This window comes from Ruditapes philippinarum, unplaced genomic scaffold (genome assembly GCF_026571515.1).
Source record: "Ruditapes philippinarum isolate M1 unplaced genomic scaffold, ASM2657151v2 ctg3747_1_1_1_1, whole genome shotgun sequence".
Lineage (NCBI taxonomy): Eukaryota > Metazoa > Mollusca > Bivalvia > Venerida > Veneridae > Ruditapes > Ruditapes philippinarum.
The window spans coordinates 1-21,292 of record NW_026852904.1 but is presented as its reverse complement, the minus strand read 5'-3'; the positions used below and the strand labels follow the sequence as shown (position 1 = coordinate 21,292).

Below are 21,292 nucleotides of genomic sequence, written 5' to 3'. Positions count from 1 at the left end.
GATGCAAAGCATCAAAGGGCGTCTAAGCAAGAAATGCAGCAAGCGAAGATGAAGTAGTAGACATCTGATGACCAGATATTCTTATACACTTTTCAATGGTTAATTGGTTTTTACCAGAATTGTAGATCATTTATAAATTGGCGTACGAAAGTTATTGTTCAACATGAAATATGATAGACAAGATCAACAAGGAAAGGCGGCGATCAATGAACGCAACCCCCAACTTTGGTAGGCATGCTAGAGATTAGAATAATTATGTTTTTTTTGCCACAGGAACTTGACATTCTCTATATATTTCAATATTAACGATAATGTCCAAAATATACCTATAATATCCAAAATATACCCCCTTAATAGTAAACGGTTTATAGAATAAGTTTATTTATACTTTATACGGGGTTCTTAAGGATATTATTATTAATATTAGTCATTTGATAGAATTTTAAGTTCCTGCGGTATTTTCTTTGGAACATACAAAATAGTAGTCAAAATGAACAAAATCTGTTTATTGATTTATTGGGAGGTCAATCTACTATTTTGTTGAATTGCTTCAAAAAGCTCGTCTGACCGACCAGTGTGTTACAATCATATCAATAAACCCATAACAACTCATGTAAAACTGCAGACGAAAGTTTCTGTTCTTAAAATGTCACAATCTTCCGCAAGTCAACATTCCACTCAAACTACCATAAAATTAATTGCCTTCAAACAAAATATAGGACAGCAAAAGTTCTGGAAATCAGGGTCGATTTTAGCTATGAAAGAGACTTGAAAAGCGAATAGGTTTAATAGTTTAGTACTGTTAAACCTGTTTACTGTCGTACAACGTCAAATAAAAACTTATATAAAGTTATGGAAGACAGAACTAGGTCAATTTCAATATTCACGGTAAAAAGTGTAATCAGGTCCGTAAAAACGAAAACAAGAAAGAACCTATGGAAAAAAACAATTTCAAAATTATATAAAAATTCGTTAAAATGGTATTCTTAATATTATGTCTATAAATCTATAAAGAGTGCAATTTATTGTTTGAAGATGTTTGCATTCCATTTCCTGCAAAATTCTCCAGTTCGTTATTTTCTACCATAGCGCAACACGAATGACCGTTTCGTTAAACTAAAACTACTTCAATCTATAAATAGATTTTCGGACTTTCACACTGTTAATGTCATCATTCTCTTTATAGATTTCGAATTAGAATACATAATAACCCACTGTCTTCTACAAAATAATTAAAAATTTACTGTAGAAGATAAAATGTAAGAAATAAATTACCGATTTTGAGTCTATTTTTTGTTTTGTCTTTTATACAAATAATAAATATAATAATAATAATAATAATAATAATAATAATAATAATAATAATAATAATAATAATAATAATAATGATAATAATAATGATAATTATAATAATAATAATAATAATGATAATAATAATAATAATAATATTAAAAATGAAAATAATAATTATATTAACATTTATAATAATAAAAATGATGATGATGATCATGTTGATAGTGATGATGATGATCAACAACAACATCAATAAAAATAATTTTGATAGTCACAACAATGATGATTACGATAATGGTGACAAACATGTACTAAGCCGAATGTTACAATAATAATTTGGAGCTGAATAAATGTTTAATTATGAAAAAAATCAATGTTTTTTTTTCTTTTATAATACAATTGAATATTATGGATCGACCCTCATATAAAGAAGGATATCTCTGAAAAGTATCTTTGTGAAAATGTAAATGAAGGACTAAGCTACAACTATAAATAGCGTCGATGCAAAGACTTTTTCACATTGATATATTTTGTACTACCTTCGTCCAACAGTACTGTGGTGAAACCTTTCTAAGATGGAAAAGAAGATTTTAATAATCATTGCTTTGTGTGCATTGTTCATTGTCAGTACAGAAGCAGGAGGTGGTGATTCATCAACATCATCATCAGATGGTAAGTTTTCTTATCTTATCTTTATTTTGTGATCATCGTGATAAAGATGGTATTTATAAAGGTTTTGCGTGTTGTAATATTTCATAATGCAAAACTGTCGTGAGTGACGTAGCCACGACTGAAACTATTTCAGCTACTGTTCAAAAGTGAAATCTTATTTTAAATTAGGTCTTAGACTAACTAGTAATTTAGATAAACTGATTTGTGCTTCGTTACATTTTTTAATAAGGTGTAAGTAAATATTTTCTTCGCGTACATTTGTATGTCAGAAGAAATTAACATTATTTGTTTATATCTTGTTCAACAACATTCAAGTAAATTTCGGCTGCAGTGAAATGATAATAATTTAATTTCCCTGTAAAATGATCAAAATATGTTACCTGTCAATAAGCATGTTTTTGAAATAAATGTCCATGTTTAAATAATGTTAAACTTTTACTGATGTTCTTTAAGTTTAACAAATCATGCCCAGTAAGATAAAGTTTAAATATATTAAATGCTTATTTATTATAACTTTGCATCAAAGGTTATGATTGAGAGAAATTAAGATTATGATATATTATGAAACATATTTTCCCTTGTCAGTATTGAACAAGTTTTGACACCAAATGCAAGTACTTGCTCAAGATATAAACATTCGAAGGTAAATGTTTGTCCTTGGTCTCTAATAATATGAGAATGATATGATTTGAGCCGCGCCATGACAAAACCAACGTAATGCGTTTGCGACCAGCATGGATCCAGACCAGCTTCCGCATTCGGGCAGTCTGATCAGGATCCATGCTGTTCGCTTACAAACCCTATTACAAGTAGAGAAACTGATAGCGAACAGCATGTATCCTGATCAGACTGCGCGGATGCGCATGATGATCTGGATCCATGCTGGTCGCAAACCCATTATGTTGGTTTTGTCATTGCGCGGCTCATTTCTTTCTTTCAAATGTTTGATATGTGTCTGTTGTTCAACGGTCATGTTCATCTTTACTTTCAATGTAATTCACGGCCACATTATACTAGTATTAAATAAAGACAATTACCCTGGCAAATATTATACTAAATTATTAATAAATGTGTTCATGATTTTTTCTCCGGGGAGCGTGTGGACCACATTTCAGGACATTTTTCCCGATATATAAAGCTGTGATCATTTTCTGGCTCCAACTGAACCAAAATGTTTAAGCACAGAAACACACTGCAGTTATCGACGCACTTGTTTACATTATACCAGTATTGCTCATAGCTCTCATGAAAAAATAAGCTGAATTTATATTAATTATTATAATAATAAAATAATCACCACCAAAAAAGGACATATTTTCAAACCACCTTAATCACAATGTATTTTTCATTTTATTTATTTATCAATTTGTTTGCAGATGACGACAGGAGGAAGAGGCACGCAGGTAAAGTTGCATTGCTGTATTTGCTAGTGGTCACATATTCTATATGTCATGTCACATGGTAGACTGGGATTCAAGCATTCATATTCATTTTGCTTTATCATAACGTACAACTATTTCGTAAGAGCACGTCACTATAGTTGGTCGTTTAGTGTCCAGTAAAAGAATGTCGATTTGTCTGACAGCAGCACATAAAAATCGAAAGACTAGAGCCCAGGTTTGAATGAAGAGGACCATTTTAAGATTTCAAAAGCTGAATGTTTAAATGTTTACATCTACGATCATACAGTCAGTTATAGTGATTACAAGTTTGCGCCAGTGCTTACATCGTTTGGATGTTGAATTAAGGACAATACTTCATGGCCAGATACATCTCTAACGGACCCGGAAAAATGTGTTACTCTCTGTATAGACACCATCTACTCTTTCAGCTGAATTCACTATGTGTATCATAATAAAGCATTCTAAACTATAAATTGTTTGTCTGTTTAATGTTTTACTATAATTTGTATTAGAAAATTGTATGCTCAATCCACTAAATCACAGTCCTTGGTTTGGTTTATGTCCTACATTGCCTAACATGTGAATTCACTGCAGACATTTTATTTAGACAAGAGACATTAATTTAGACAACCTAATATATGTTTGATTGTGCCTTTACATATGCCACATAAAATGTTCGGAGTTCAAACTGCGAATATGGAAGATTAACTCTCGTAATCACTCAAACGAATCCCACTCCTCTATTTAACAATTGTCCGTGATCACAATGCAGGTGTTAATCTTTTGTTTATTTGATGGTATATTTGGTTTTACGGCGCTCCAACAGAATATAGGTCGTAAGGAGCCGAAACAGGAAAGATCATTTTGGCTAAGCCAATGTGCTACAAGCTTCTAAGCTATACCACGATTCAAAACAACTTCATCCGCTGGAGTTAAGATATGCATAAACTAAAGTAATTCGGACGAGTTCAGTCGCCTCTTACGATTACACAGGGATAAACGGTGGCTGCAATTCTAATGTTTCTCCCATTAAAGGCAACCACTCAGCCACAAGATGTTAACATTTACCCTGATTGGACCCGAACATGGATGTCTTCGCCACCTGTATAGGACAAGACCAGTCTGTATACCCATGGCGTCCGATCAGTATCAAGTATATATTTGTAAGCTAAATAATTTTAAATATTCGTCATAATATCTCCAAAATTGAAAATTCAGCAGTGCCTAAAATTTAAGAAATGCAGAAGTGTCCGTTTTATTATGACTCTGGCATAACGTACTTCCGGGTACACCAAGGTGTATTTTACATTAGCTCAGTCACCCGATATATATTTACAGAAATGTCTTTTTGCTGGTTAATGCGATGAAAATTATCAAATTAAAAGGAATTTATAGGGCAAATTGTACTCCTTTTTTGTTTTTCAATTCACTTGTTCACTAACTACATGCCACTGGATCGGAATATTAGTGAAAGCCTGGACTGTCTTATATGTAAAGTGACTGGTATAGCTGGTTAAATGTCATTCTTCCAATATGCTGAGTGGAAATCGTTATGCGCTCAGTTTTTGAAGTGTTTTGTTGTGTGCTTACTGTATTTCATTCAGGCAAGTCAATGCATTGTCGGTACATAAGTTGTTATGTTCAGTTTTTAAACAATCAAGCATGTGGTAACAAAATCATGTTGAATTAAAAAGATATTTTGTAGAATGTACCAGTAATTATGTTGAGTTATAATAATATGCTGTTTGGTGCTCGTCTTATTATGTTAAAACGAGAATATAAACAGTTGAATGTTACTCATCAATTTGAACTGCTGCGACAGTGTACTGTTGGGTGATAGTTTAATTATTTTCAGTTGTAATAATGTGCTGTCCGATGCAGCGGTAATTATGTTCAGTGGTGAACACTACTTAGTGACGAATAATATGAAACCTAGTTATTATAGCTCCAACGCCGTATAACACGACATGGAATAGAAAGAGCATCGAAACACGAGGCTATCTGATTTGGACGCCCCCGAGTATTAATAAGATTGCCGAGTGTTTTGATGTTCTTTCTCTTTTGTATCATGGTCAAACATAAAAACACGTTTCCTGTTACCACAATATGAAACCTTGAGAAAAGAAACCAATAAACGAGCATCTAAATATGATTTGATTTTTCTGTCGCTTTTCCTTTCTCTGCCTTCACAAAAAGTAATTTCGACTCGTGTTTTCCGGTGCTCAGTGGGGTTGTAGTCAACGAAGTCTTGGAAGCATTTGTTACGCCAGTGTGACACAGCGAGTCGACATCTTCTCGCGATGACCAGGGCCTCAAAATCACTCATCGAACCCGTAAAATATAAAGAGGTGATTGTGAGAAAGAGAGAATGAAAAAGGCAGACATGTCGATATTTTGTAGCTTATTGTGAAGTTGCAGTACATGATAAATGGGCACATGACAAATCAGCACATAAATAAAACATCCTAGTGTTCCGTGGTATACATCTTTTCTACGTGTCATACCTTCTTTCTTATTACAATGAAATTTTACTGGATTTTTATCCATTGCTGGTTTGATTTTAGCAGAGAATGACCTGTGTAAATGTGTAAAGAGGGTACCGTTTGAGCAGATTTCTCAATGATATGCACCGTGGGAAAAGGTGATTTTGTTTTACCTCTTCACGACTCCATGTAGAGACAGGTAAATCGAGCAAGACAAAAGATTAGGCCAGCAGAACCCTAAATATAAAATTTTTTGTTTGTTTGTTTGTTTTTAGTAATTGTTTTTTGTTTTTTTTGTTTTGTTTTTTTTTTTCAAATAAATCATACTAATAGTGAAATATCAATGGACTTACCATTATGAATGTTTAGAAATGAAATTAATAAATATTGTTCTCTACATTTTCTATAACTGTTAAATTTTTCTACAGTTGGGCTGTGACTACCTTGGTTAAGAGTTTCTTGTTGGCGATGTCCATGTCGGAGACGAGCGTCATATGATGTTTGCAACTAACGATCTGCTACAAATTTTCACGCAAGTGGTATCTTAATTGTACGTTAAGAATCGTCAGGAAGCTGTTTACGCAATTTTGAAGCATTCATGCCTGTCTACGCAAAGAAGAGACAATGAAACAAGTACCGTTTCTGTTGGATATAATGCCTCGTCGGCGGAAGCAAGACTGCATTGCTGTTAGTATATCAATCATTTATTATTCCTTATATTAATGAAATTTACTTAAATTGAATTTAACTAAATTGCAGTTCATCTTATTTCAGTTCATAAAATATAAATATGTTATAATACAGATATTAGATGAATCTTTTGATATCATGGATGTGGTGCCGGTGGTTGAACGCTTTACTTTAGACCTCGAAGTCGGTAGGTTTGTTTTGATCACTTATTTATTTATTTTGATCGAATAACACCGTATGACTTGTCTCTATATTCTTTTTATTTTACTATAATGCAAGAGGCAAAGCTAGCGAACATGCATCTACAATTTGTCACAGAAGCTGGCGTCTGTCGCTATCAAAAGGAAGTTAACAGAAACATGGACGCAAAAGTGATGGTTCTATGGGACATGAATGACACTCATTATGTTGTTTGTGAGGGGTTCCTTCTAGACATAGGGTCGATCTACGGAAACTTAAATAAACTCAATAAGACATACAGAAATACAGTTTCACAAAGTGTATATATTGTAAATATTGTACATTAGATAAATGTATATAAAGGATAAATGTATATAAAGAGAATGATAGTGGCTACTTATTCTTTGTATTGTTATTTCAATGTATTGTGTGTACATTTATATTTATTTGTGTTACTGTTTTTGTAAATAATATAGATAAATGATTAATAAACGGCTGAAAATGTTCTAACTAGTCATTACTTTGTGTTAAAAAGGCACGGTCTTTCCCAATATAACAATACATTGATTAAGGGGTCGAATTGTCCGGTATATTTAAGGGTTCTAAGTGTCTAAGGGGTCTAAGTGTCAGGTCTAAAGATTTTCTTGGCGATGAAGGGGAATGCCGCCCCCTTCAAACCCACTAAATAGAAGGGAGCATATCGCCCTTCTTGCAACCCCTTGATGTACCATTTTGATGGGTCGGTGCCGGGAAAGTGACCACTTTTTAACAACATTTCCCAAACGAAAAACAGTGTTTTGGGCTAATTAGGGTATTTTTTCAATGTTTGAGGCTTCGAAAGGGGGGGGGGGGGCAAAAGTCATCAAAACACGTCCATATGATGAAAACGAATGGAATTATCCAACAGTTTGTTTTTCCATGTTAACACGGGCCCTTACACCTAATTAATTTCAGTGATTAGCACATATATTGACAAAACATTCGTATGTTGACACACCAATGTTTTTATTTTTTTGAAATAACATATATACAAATTCAATCATGGCACTTGCACCAAAAGTGACCAAAACAGTAACACTGCATCTATCCAAACTAATAAAATTACTCTCTTAATAATGTTAAAGTAATCGCATCCTTGTGACAAAAAGGAAACACGCAATTACAATAGTTTAAGTTATTGAGTCCGCAGCTTTTCAATTACTTGATGATTGTCTATTCTGAAATCTGGCACAAACCTTTCCCACCAATCTATTCCATTCCTTTTTAAATAATGTGCCACTCATAAAATAAAAGAAAAAGTTAAAGGAAAAATTACAATTAAGTAACATGTTTACAATGGCTGTTGCAAGCTGCCACTTCGCAAAACTTTCTGCGCTTAGTTGGACTGTTCGCCATCTTGCGACGAAGTATATGCAAAAAGGGGTGGTTGTAATAACATAAAATATACCCAGAATACACAGTAACTTAGCAGACGACTTTCTCCGGTTGTAATTTATTGTATTTCCATCTGGATGCACGCGAGAGTCTGTGCGGTTTCCACTGAAGAGAATCGCGGTAGCAATTTTGATGTTGCCAACAATTATGATCAACGCAGGCACGACGTTGTAGATTATCATCACAATGGTATTCCAGTATAACTGATAAAACCGTTCATATTCCTGGTTAGCGAAGTAACAACGAAACGGCATTTGGATATGATGTGAACCGTTGATTGCTATTTGGTCAATTTTATGAAAACGAAAGCCATAAATCATGTGACTGTTGATGGTTGCTATGAAGAAAAGAACTATCATTGACACGATGAGAGAACTGCTTGGTGTTACATTGTTTCTTGCAAAAACCGGACATTTCGTTAGTAAGATTCTTTCTATTGTCAAGAGAACGAGTAGCCAAGTTGAAAATGATCCAGAAGTTAATGAAATCCATGTTCTTATTCGGCATACCCCTGGCATATAGTCATCGATACGCCTTCCTAAGATACTCAGAACTGTATCTGGTACTAAAGATACCCATAACACAATGAGCTCAGTGATGGCAAGAATAATTATATACACGGTTGTAGAATACTTTCTCAGTTGTTTTCCTGATAGAATTATAATATTTAATATATTTCCACAGGTGCCAATAAACAGTAATATAAATGGTATCGTTCGCCAAATCCAGTATGCAATTATACATCCAATGAAGTAATTTGGACTACAGTCCCCAACGTAATAATAATTAGGTTTAGGCATGGCAGTTGACAGTCTGTTATGATGATATAAATAATGCACGTCTTGGTGTGCGGTATTTATTAGTAAGTGTCTTTCTAATATGGAACGCCAAATTTACATTCTTTAGACTATTTTCACTTCAATTTAATTACGGAAGGAAGTGATGTTTTACTGCAATATTACACCTTGTTACTTCCTTCATAGTAGAAAATAATATTTCAAAAGATGAAACCAATCATTCTATAGTTTCAGAATACTTGTAAATCTAAAGTTTTAATAAAAACTCATCGGGGAAAAAATTTTCGTAACAGTTTTCTCAACAACTATGTATCACAGCCTCTTGATATTTGGCAAACAGCATTGATACATGGTCCCATACTGTGGGATTTGATTTTAGGTCTGTCGCTCATCCACTTCCTGTTTATCCACTTAGTTAAATTAGTTAGATTTTTCGACATTAATGGTCAATGGTAGGAAATTTTCGTAAAAGTTTTCTCAGCAACTACTTATCACAGCCTCTTGATATTTGGCATACAGCATTGACACATGGTCCCATACTGTGGGATTCGATTTCAGGTCTGTCGCTCATCCTCTTCCTGTTGATCCACTTAGTTAAATTAGTTAGATCTTTCGACATTAATGGTCAATGGTAGGAAATTTTCGTAACAGTTTTCTCAGCAACTACTTATCACAGCCTCTTGATATTTGCCATGCAGCATTGACACATGGTCCCATACCGTGGGATTGGATTTCAGGTCTGTCGCTTATCCACTTCCTGTTTATCCATTTAGTTAAGTTAGTTAGATTTTTCAGCATTAATGGTCAATGGTATGAAATTTTCGTAACAGTTTTCTCAGCAACTACTTATCACAGCCTCTTGATATTTGGCATACAGCATTGACACATGGTCCCATACTGTGGGATTCGATTTTAGGTGTGTATCTAATCCACTACCTGTTTACCAACTGAATTAAATTTTCGACATTAATGGGTCAATGGAAAATTTTTTTCGTAACAAATCAGCCTCATGATATTTGATGTACAAATGCAACCCGGCCTTTACTGTCTTTGACCCATTTTTAATTCTTAAAAGTCCTGGAATCAATGGTCAACAAAGACCAGAAAAAACAACAACATTGAAATAAAACAGGGGGCAACTTAAACAGTAGCTGCTGTCACACCCCCTGCTGTTAAGAATAAAAATCTGGAAGAAGGATGCGCCCACAACAGCATTTATCACAAATAATACACAAATGCAGGCTCGGTTTGATTATGTCTGTACACGAGAGATCATGAAAAAGTCAGTATCACTGTCCTTTATTTTACAAAATATGGTTACCCATTGTTGATAAAATTCAGACATAAATGGCTTACCATATATAGTCTATTTAGCCCTATAATTTTTATTGCATGCTGAATAATCGCATGTTTTACCGCGTGACAAATGTTCGTGTTTTACTTTAATTGCACCTGTTTAATTAAAGGCATTTTCACATCAAGGGTGTGTTTATTTATAATTAATTTATAATAATTATAATAATTACAATAATTATTATAAAAATAATAATGATAACATGAAATTCGTTCAACAGATGAAAACAAAATAATTAATCGGGCACCTAGTTATGGGGACAGTTGCGCAAGACGTTGGGTACTTTTTAGATGTACGTTAACGAGTTTTAATATTTTTTTTTACAATTAGAAACATCCACTCAAGCCGCTTTATATTGTTTAATAGTACCATTATAATGAGTAAGTCTATAATTACTACGATTAATACGATTTTCAGTCCTGTGATTAATTTTTAAAATCAGGTTTTTAATAATTCGTTTGATTTGGTTTGAATGTTATACTTTCCCCTGTCTTTCTGTTTTAAAAGAAAGAAAATTGTTAGATGACATAAGAGAGTTATATGCTAAAAATCTCGTCATTTTTGTGTGTAAAATTTGTTACTTCCCTCATATTTTACAAGTAGCTGTGTATTAAAGTGAGTACTAAAAGAAAATATGGAAAAAAACTTGCAAACTGAGTATACGTCCAGTTGCTCACGATACATTTATCTTTGATAAAATTCAGGTGACGTTAATAAGATTTACACAATAAATTTAATTTAATTTTATCCATAAAATTATTAAACAATGTGGTAAACAATGGTTTTTGCATTGCTACATGACTTACGTGTTGTAAGGTCGATATTGTGTAAAGCTATGTTTTGTTGTTGTTTGTTGTTCATTTATTTGTTTGCATGTCTTATATTTTCAAGATTGATATTTTTAATTGTTTTTGTTTAAATATGTTTTGCACGTATTTAGCGAAATGTGTCCTCTTCTGAAAAAAAATCTTTAATAATTTATACATTTATACAGGGGCGGATACAGAACAGAGCTGACTGGGGGGCTGACATGAAGAGTTGAACTACATTTGGGTAGATACGGAAGGGGTGTCCCCTCCCTTTTGGTGGGAATACGGAAAATTTGAAAAATGAAGGTCTTAAATGGTGCATTCTGGTGCATTTTTTGGCCTTTATTTGCATTCATTATAGCACAGATTAATAAACAACAGACAACAAGATGATACAACTTTATCAATATTTTAATACTTGGATATAAATGCTAAAAAAACAAGATAATCATCTACTGAGAACTACAAAATGATAAACAATCCCTTGTGTCTGGTGGGGATTGAATGTCTTTCTATTTATTTTTTTTGCCATAGGTGTAGTTCAGAGTCAAGGGACTGAGGTGACGGTAAATCTTCTGAAAACCATTCTAGGTTAGTGGCATCAAGAGTCTGGGGATTTTCACACATATAGGAAGGAATCAAAGCTAGTCCCATAGCAGCCTTCCTCTGTAGCTCACCAAAACGTTCATTCATCTGCAATAGCAGAGTGTCAAGAAATCCAATAGTCAAGTTCATCCTGTAATAATCCTCTTGGGTAGAGGCCTCTGCATTTCCTTTCATAGTTTGTCGTCCACATGTTCTAGGTTTAGCAGGTACAGTCCCTAAATTGTCGGCTATCAACACTGCCTCTTGGTACCATCTCTGTTGATTGTCACTGATGTTAGTGCGGACGCCCTGGAGAGTCTCAGTGACAACATTGACCTCGGCCATAGCTTTGACAACATCAACTGCCCTGCCTTTAATTAAAGCATAAAAAAATAATTCAGATTGGATTTACAATAAGTTAGGTATATCATATTATCATCTATCTATCTATCTATCTAATGCTTACTATCTCAATAAATGAGGAAATGATTCTAAAAACATGATTTCTTGAGTATTTAATATAAAATATAATAACAAAGATTAACAAGGGAAGCAAAACAGGCAAACAGGAGATAGCACAAGGTTTTATTGCTCTTAATTCAATAAAAGTAAGCCATTGGTAGATTTGAGTCAGATTAGCAACAGCTGATCTTACCTTGTAAGGAAACTGTTAGAGGTTTGATGTAACTGAGACACCGTGTCACAACAACCAATACTACGATAAACTGGAATGAGGTTATCGCCAGCAGAAATCCTGATATATCTGCGGATGTAGTTGATCTGGTCTCAACAGACATAATCTGAGACATGGCTTCTACCATTGCTGGGAGGAAATCAATGAAGATCTCTAGTGCATCGTGCCTCTCTACCCAACGTGTTCGATATAACTCCTGGAATTTACATTATATTAAAGATCCTGTATGTTTAGTGATTGATACTGTTATTATGTGTATACCACACTTGCAAAATAATATTGTAATAGTGCCGGACGACACGTGATCACAAATATATCTTTAAACGACACTTTACCCAGGTTCTCTGAACTCTTAATTGCCAACCAGTGGCTAGGATGGTGGTGTAGGACGCTACCTTTAATTTACTCTTATTAAGAAAGTATAACACAAGACTTTATAAATTTAACATTACGAGATTTATTCAAATGATAATCATAGACTTATTTAAACTACAATCGTATAATTTATTTACCAAAAGTATGAATAAGACTATATATTTAAGCAGAATCTACCAACAACGAGTTATTTATTTAAAAAGAATTTTTAAGTATTTATTAATAAGTTTAGCCTAAATTCTAAAATCATATAGTTTTCAAAGAGTCAAAACTATTAAGTTTTGAAAGAGTGCCAAAGCTCTAAAGCTTTGAAGTGAACTGACCTGTCGGCCAGTTCCCAAGACAAGATATATAAAAATTCACCCGGTATTTATACACTTTTGGTAGTCATGACAATGCTTAACTATAAGATTGATTGGTCAAAATTACTCATAACAAGTTCTGAACTAATCGAATTATATTAATCAAGTGGACCAATAAAAATGTAAATCTAAACCGAAAGAGCCAATCAAGAGGACTTTAACAGATTAACGTTAGGGAAAGAAGCCAAAATGGACGACAAATGAATGGTATAAATTTGACAACTAAATATTTTATCAAAACACGGTCCTATTACATTCCTCCTTCCTTAATTAAAAGACGTGTGGGTTATAACAAAAGGAATATCCACAAAAATTTAAAGGTAGTATTTAATTATTAAAGTAGCTTACTAATAATTGGAAAAAGGTACTTTACTCCAAAAGTAGATCTAGATATCGAACTATTAATATTATATCAAAATTGTACGGTAAAAGGTAAACATCAAAAATTTAATTCAAGCAATCTAAATTCTATCAAATGCATGAAGATTTAATTTGTTCAGAACTGTATTCAGGAAAATTATTAACAAACAAAATAAGTCTGAGATTGAAATGTATGATGATCAATAAATCTCCTTTATTAACAAAATAACAAGGATTATACATCCAATCCTTTAAAGAACAACCAAAAATAATAACAAATGTAAAACAACAATATCACAATATTATATATATAGTATGACTGAGGCTATGAATGCACATTAAGACTGTCAATCATCCAGATAATCTAGCTCAACATTCCTGTCGTACCTGTTGTCCAAAATCTCATTCTGTGCCCGTGCCTGTCTCTCCTGTCTGTCGCTTTCTTTTCGCTCCTCCCTTTCCTGTACCCTTCTCAATTCCTCTTCCTCTCTATTCCTTCTTTCCTGATCAGCCTGTCTCTGATCCTCCTCAGACCTTCTCTGCCGTTCCTACAAGTCAGGGTAAACAAATTTCCTGGCATTGCCTGGATCTCGATATGTAGGGTTGGCTGCCCTCTCTTCTAAACAAACATGAGCTTTCCCTGCTGAAGAATTGTGTCTTTTAGCATCATACTTTCGTGTCAATACTTTTTTACAAGTTACACAGACAAAGACTGTCCTCATGTAGATGTCCCTGTTCGACCAATGTTTCGCAAAGTCATTATACTTGGTAAAAAAGGTATCTGTCCTGCAGTTTGGCACTGGGCAGCATGCCCCCTGGCGTAGTCATACAGGTCTATCAGCCATACTTAATCAATGATAACGTATTGTAGATATTGATTACAAACTGAAATATTAAAAAAACAAATAAATGATCATTATATCATGTATATAGTACATAAACAATAACAATCAATCAATACTTCATGAAATTACTCTTAATCATAGGAAAATATTCCTATTTTAATTAACACTAAGCATTGAACCCTAATATTTACATTTGCTAACATTAACTCTTACATATGTAACAGTTCTTTAAGCACAATTATCTTAATAAAACACAATCAATCCTGTGTTCATATTTCTTTTAATTTTAATAAAGTTTACTAGAAATATTTACATTCTACATAGTTCTTTGTCATGTAAGAACTATTATATTTATCTTAGATTATATATCTAAGTTTTAATTACACAAATACTTAATCATGAATGTATACATTTTTTTTTAATTTTATATATCATTTTAAAAACAAAACATGTACACAAAAAAAATCATATTATATATCAACTATTATAATTGATATTAGTTAATTTTCTAAAAGCAACTTTAATTGCTGAACCCACTTATTTACAAATTATGAACTATAATTAAGCCTTATGTCTTAATTATTGACCGCTTAATGATTAAGCACTGCGTGCTTAAGTAAAAACCCTACATTGATAATATTTCTCTGGGTTTTATTTGTCTTTCACGCCTAGACCTTGGTACAAAAGGAATTTCTTTGTTTTTATTCTTTTCATCATCTGAATTAATCTGAACATTTGTATTTTCATTTTCAGAACATAACATTTGATTAGGAGATTCAGACTCCAAATTTACATATTGATTTGCCTTTAACCAATTGCTAGGAGGCACTTTTCCCTCATAATTTTTTTAGTGATCTACATGAACCACAATAGGATTAGAATCTTCAGACTTCTGAATTTTATAAGTCAAATATGTAATTTTACTCAAAACGAGATATGGGCCTATCCAACCTTGTTTCAATTTTTTATTTACAGAGTGTGGATACCATCTCCAAATCCAGTATCCATTTAAAAATTCCCTAGGTTTTAAATCTCTTTCATCATGTTCATAGTACTTCTTCTGCCAACTAGCAGCCATATTCAGTTGGTGAAAAGCAAATTCATATGATTGTCTCAAAGAAGTTTTCACCCATTGAACATATTCAATTGGACATTCTACTTCTGTAGTATATAGTGGAAGTCCTACCATTAAATCAATAGGACAATCCAACTCTCTCCCTAACATAAGTAAATTTGGGGTACAACCCGTACTTTTATGTTGTGTAGAACGATAGGCTGCTAAGACATAACACAGATGGTCATCCCAGTCTGTTTGATTTTCTTTAAGGGAAACAAAATGAGATAACATCTGCACTATAGTCTTATTAGCGCGTTCAATCATCCCGTCCGATTTCGGGTTATAAGGACAAGTCCTAGTCTTATCAATTTTTAATAAGGAACATAAACTTGAAAATAATTGGGACTCGAATTCTCTCCCCTGATCTGTATGTATTTGAGCAGGAAACCCATATTGTAAAAACACCTGAGTAATAAGGGTATCTGCTACAGTATAAGCTGTATGGTTTGGAACAGCAAAAGCCATTGTCCATTTAGTAACGTAACACCCACAGACTATAATATACTCATTATTCTGGTTTGTTAAAGGAAGAGGGCCCAAAATATCTATAGCTAACGACACGTGATCACAAATATATCTTTAAACGGCACTTTACCCAGGTTCTCTGAACTCTTAATTGCCAACTAGTGGCTACGATGGTGGTGTAGGACGCTACCTTTAATTTACTCTTATTAAGAAAGTATAACACAAGACTTTATAAATTTAACATTACGAGATTTATTTCATATAGATTTCAAAGAGTCAAAACTATTAAGTTTTGAAAGAGTGCCAAAGCTCTAAAGCTTTGAAGTGAACTGACCTGTCGGCCAGTTCCCAAGACAAGATATATAAAAATTCACCCGGTATCTATACACTTTTGGTAGTCATGACAATGCTTAACTATAAGATTGATTGGTCAAAATTACTCATAACAAGTTCTGAACTAATCTAATTATATTAATCAAGTGGACCAATAAAAATGTAAATCTAAACCGAAAGAGCCAATCAAGAGGACTTTAACAGATTAACGTTAGGGAAAGAAGCCAAAATGGACGACAAATGAATGGTATAAATTTGACAACTAAATATTTTATCAAACACGGTCCTATTACAATATAAATGTATATAGTTATGCAAATAAACATTTTCAAACATCCAAGAATATGTAAAATGTGTACTGCAAATATTGTGCACAATATATTTAATCAATAAATTACATGCATTCCAATCTCATTAAAATCAGATCTTCGTTTTTTGTTCCGTTACTCTTTGCCTACCCTACGAGCGTAGGGTAGTGAAGCGACAGTTAGGATATGATTTTAATGAGATTGCATGCATTCATTTCTTATTGGAAAATTTAACTTAAACTTTATAGAAATGAATTTCTAATTACCTCCTTTATTTACTTGAAATGTTAAATTTGGTAATATCTTTTTAAATAATGCTTATGACAACTAACAATATTGACAAATCTTAATTTGAGCATCATATTTATAAAAATAAAACCATGAAAAAATTGTGTTACAGGATCTTTAAAATAAAGATTGTTATAGATTAAAATATAAAACAATTAAAATATTTAGCAAAGTGATGTAAAAGTAACTATAAAATTAAAAAATGTGTTCTATTTAGACAACACGAGAGCTATTGTTGCCCCTTTCTGCTCACCTTACAGACCTCGTCTTTTGAAACTTGGCTTTAAGTTTTATGCTTGGCTTAAATCTTTTTATGCTAGAAAATTTTACAAATGTTATGTATAATGAAGCTTACCTTAATTTTCATTCGCTGATTCTCTGAGCCTTCTTGTGCTGCCCTACAGTCCTCAAGGTATGTCTGTCGTTTAGGTGAAAAGTTAAAGAACATGGCGATCTGTGAATAAAAAGCAAAATATTATAAATTATTCTCCTCAAACATATCTTGTAGTTGCATGAAAAAAATCAGTCAAACTGATTGACTGGAAACATATGTTAATATGTTCTAAAGCTATATGCCTCCAGAGTCAAAATATTTCAATAAAATCTGACTTAAGAAAAATGTACATAAATTTTAGGGTTGTAAGTGGCCTTGAAAATGTGTAAATGGCTTCCTTCTGGTTACGTCACATAGATACAGTTTCAAGATTTTCATAAATTAGCATGAATCTGGAGGTGTGCTGCTTTAAGAATCTATTCTTAATGTTATTAATATGCCTTGATGTTTTACTTAAAATCACCATTAATGTTATACCTTATGTACTGTGCCCATCATGTTTCTGACCAACTTGTTGTCACAGGCATGCACTACACATCTATTCAGCTGATGGGCTGTACACCAAAATGGTAAGGCTCGAGGATATTGGCGTTGAATCCTTGGTCCAACTCCTTTCACCTTTCCGGTCATGTTTCCTGAAATATAAATTAAGTTACAAGTTGGAGACTTGAAATTCATTCAAATAAATACTAATAAATTTTAATATTTCAATATGATTTAAAAGCCAATCTCGTAATTTAGCATACTTAAAGGCAAGTAATGCCAGACAAGTCATTATTGTAGCAACAAGTTATTTCCCTCTTGGTTAATAATACCAGTGAATAACACATCTTTGCATGAACCAAATATATTTCAAATTGATGAAAACTAACCTGCACCGTCATAGCACTGGCCCCTCATCTGATGTTTGTCCAAGTCTACACTGTCTAGCACACCAAGTATCTCCTCAGACAACCTTTCACCACTTGTGTCAGAACTGACGTCGACAAATGTCAAGAACTCCTCTCTTATACTATCTAAAAAAGAAAGTAAATTTAAAATCATTAATGTAAAGTCACTGGGACTTGATGGCAATAAAAGTGATATGAATATAATATGGGCATTTCTCTCAAGAATATGAGTCCAAGGTTCAAACCCCAACAACGACAATTGATTGCACAAAAGTTAATGTAATATTACATATCAGCATGCTGATTTTTTGTATGATTTCTCTATTAATAATTTCCTGCTCATGACATTTTTTCTTTCATATATAAATATATTTGGAAGCTTATTTCTGTAATGGATTAGTAAGTGTATTATGTATTTACATACAAATATTTTTCTTACCAGATTTGTCAGGGAATCTGATGCAGACTGCCAGCTGTTCTTTGTTTGAAACGTCACGTACTTCATCAGCTGAAATGGCATAGAAATAGCCACCATCCTTTACATCTCCCACTATTTTCTCTTTCACAATGTCAACCATAATATCAATCAGTTCATTTTGTGTAGTCTTTGACCTGTATGTTGCGTTTTTAGGGGCTGTTTCAAAATGTTCTTTCAAAAGTGAATCACCAGCGTCAAGTCTGAACTCAAGCAGTGCTTGGAAATTTCCACAGTTCTGATCTTCATGTAAATACTTGGAATCATCACCATGACCACGCAAGGTAATATTCTGTCTAGCACATTACAAACAGTTTTAGTGGTGGACTGTAAAACTCTGAAGTTTTTCTCTTCTCTGGCCTTCAGGGCAGTGTTGATCATCTTGTTCACTGGCATGTTTGACAACACAGACGCAGTGAACTGTTCAGCATGCACTTTATTGTCCATGTGAGCATGGTATCCATTTCCGCCATCTTTCACGTTTCTTTTCTGTTCTTTGAAATGGCCATTGAAAACCTCCAAAGCGCGCTTCCAGTTTCTGAAGGGCTCTGATGCTAACTGACCACGCTTAAGGCTGATTCCTGGAAATGTCACACAATAAACACAGTATGCAGCATCTTCACTAGCACTATAAACCAGTCCTGGAAACTTTGTAAGCCAAGTTCTCTGAAAGGACGGGGCTGAATCCGCGGCTGTTATATCTGCATCGACTAAAATTTAATTTCATAAAATACATCACAAAAAAGTTACAAAGCAATGTTTTAAGTTGCTGCACTACATTGTACATGATTGCAAAAAAAGAGATTCATTTCATTTGTTTAAAAGTGAATTGGTTGTCAATAAATGTACAAGTACATACAAACAATCACATTAATCACCTTTACACTTTGTCACATTTTAAACATTTCAAGTTCATGAAAACCTTTTTATTTACATTTTCGTCATTTGGGAAGACAATATTTTCTTATCTCTGTATGTTGTTGCTATCAGGCAATTACACCGGAAGTTGGAAGTAGTTATCAGGCAGTTACAAAGTCCACACACAAAATGGACTGTGTAACTGTCTGATGACATCAACAACATTAATAACGGCACTATTTTTAAGTATAGTTTCTGCACAGGTCATTTTACATACAAAAGAAATGAATTTAACTGTTTAATAATAAACCAAAAGCGGCTATAAAATGTAGAAATGTAGCAATATTATGTATTGAGGATTGTTTACCGAGACTTAATATCTTGGAATCTGATTTGAATTAAATCCAGCATATTACACGTTGTCTTCATCTTAAATAGTTTTGCATTGAACAAAATGGGTAGGTATAGAGATGTTCACTGCAATTGCCATGATACATCTGGATTTTCCTATATACATTTCTTAATTCAAAATATTTTTTTTTAATTTTGTTATTATCTGTTGATGCAATTTGGGAAGTGCTGCAGGCACCTGTTGCTTTATTGCTTTATTTCAACAATAATTAAATCGTGTTTACTAATATATAAAGAGAAAAGAAATCCAATGAAAGTATATAATAATAAATACATAGAAACTACTTTGCCTATCTAGCAACAAGAACGCCTTTTGGCCAGATTAACACTGAATAACTGACAACACAGATATGATAATCATACTGTCAATATGTCTTCAGTTAATTACTATTATGTTGGCGACTGTGAACCTAACTAATTTATTGAATGCCAAATAGCATACTTTGCATGGCGTATTTTCCCGGGCATTGTACTGTTCTTCGGTACCTGTGGAAACATTATGAATATCATCATTTTCATCAGAAGTCGGCTGCAAAAATATTCAACGACAGTGTTTCTTCTAATTCTGGCGGTAACAGATCTTGTTTTATTATGGATTTCTTTGGTTCTGGACACAACATATGGTATCACAGGGCGTCGAATTGAGGACGAATTTTTAGTCATATGCGAATTGAGATATGGGCTTCTTTTCACATCTGGTTCGTATGATTAATTGAAAGGACACTTTTAACAAAAGCGCCAGTATTCTCTAATAGGAAAGTGACTCCAAGGAATCGCCTACTTGGGTGTATTTTAATATCATTGTCACATGATTTACTGACGGTCGAACAGGTCTTATGATGCCCGTCATAATAACTTACATTATCGGTGTTTCTGTGTTTGTGATGAATATATGGTATCCATTAGTCATTTTACAGGGTTTTTTTCTTTTGACAATGTTTACGACGGTCAAACAGTTTTTATGACGCCCATTATATCGGTGTTTTTATGTGTGAGATTAATATATATGGCATCCGTTAGACATTTGTAGAGTGTTTTTTTTTTTTTTTCGTTTGACAATGTATAACCAGCACTCATAGTAATTATCCGGAACGCGAACATTATTGTTTTACTATTTCTAAGAAGTCGTGGTTCCACGACAAGGATACAATCGGTTACCAACAGTAGAAGTAGAAGTTTCTAGAAGGAAGGCGTCAACTAAATTGTTGTTTATTTTAAGTGTATTTTACCTCGTTACAACAACACCGTGGTGCCTTTATATAGTCTTAAGAAGCAAACTGACCGAGCTCGGGGAGGAAGGTTAACTTAGTTTTGCAAGATGGCAGCTGTTAACTGTGATTGTCAATTCTTTGCTATGGTCAGACTTGTCATTTATTTTCTTTTTTAACTTCATGAACGGCATTATATTCAAAAATTACTATGATTAACAATTTTAAAGAACTAATATTTGAATAGAGAAAATGTCAATAAAAACGCC

The 21,292-nt window shown here is 33.3% G+C and overlaps 2 protein-coding genes across 2 annotated transcripts; both read right to left on the bottom strand.

Moving 5' to 3' along the window:
• Positions 1-11,605: 11,605 nt before the first annotated feature.
• On the bottom strand, positions 11,606-17,402 carry LOC132728045 (52 kDa repressor of the inhibitor of the protein kinase-like). Its single transcript, XM_060713656.1, has 3 exons — positions 17,203-17,402; positions 12,356-12,590; positions 11,606-12,071 (listed from the first exon to the last, which is right to left on the bottom strand). Exons 1-3 carry the CDS (start codon positions 17,293-17,295, stop codon positions 11,632-11,634), a joined length of 768 nt encoding a protein of 255 aa, XP_060569639.1. The 5' UTR covers positions 17,296-17,402; the 3' UTR covers positions 11,606-11,631.
• A 250-nt stretch (positions 17,403-17,652) lies between these two features.
• On the bottom strand, positions 17,653-19,219 carry LOC132728055 (zinc finger MYM-type protein 1-like). The gene is made up of 3 exons (XM_060713667.1): positions 18,511-19,219; positions 18,054-18,197; positions 17,653-17,816 (listed from the first exon to the last, which is right to left on the bottom strand). The coding sequence occupies exons 1-3, from the start codon at positions 18,647-18,649 to the stop codon at positions 17,653-17,655; spliced, it is 447 nt and encodes a 148-aa protein (XP_060569650.1). The 5' UTR covers positions 18,650-19,219.
• Between the last annotated feature and the right edge of the window lie 2,073 nt (positions 19,220-21,292).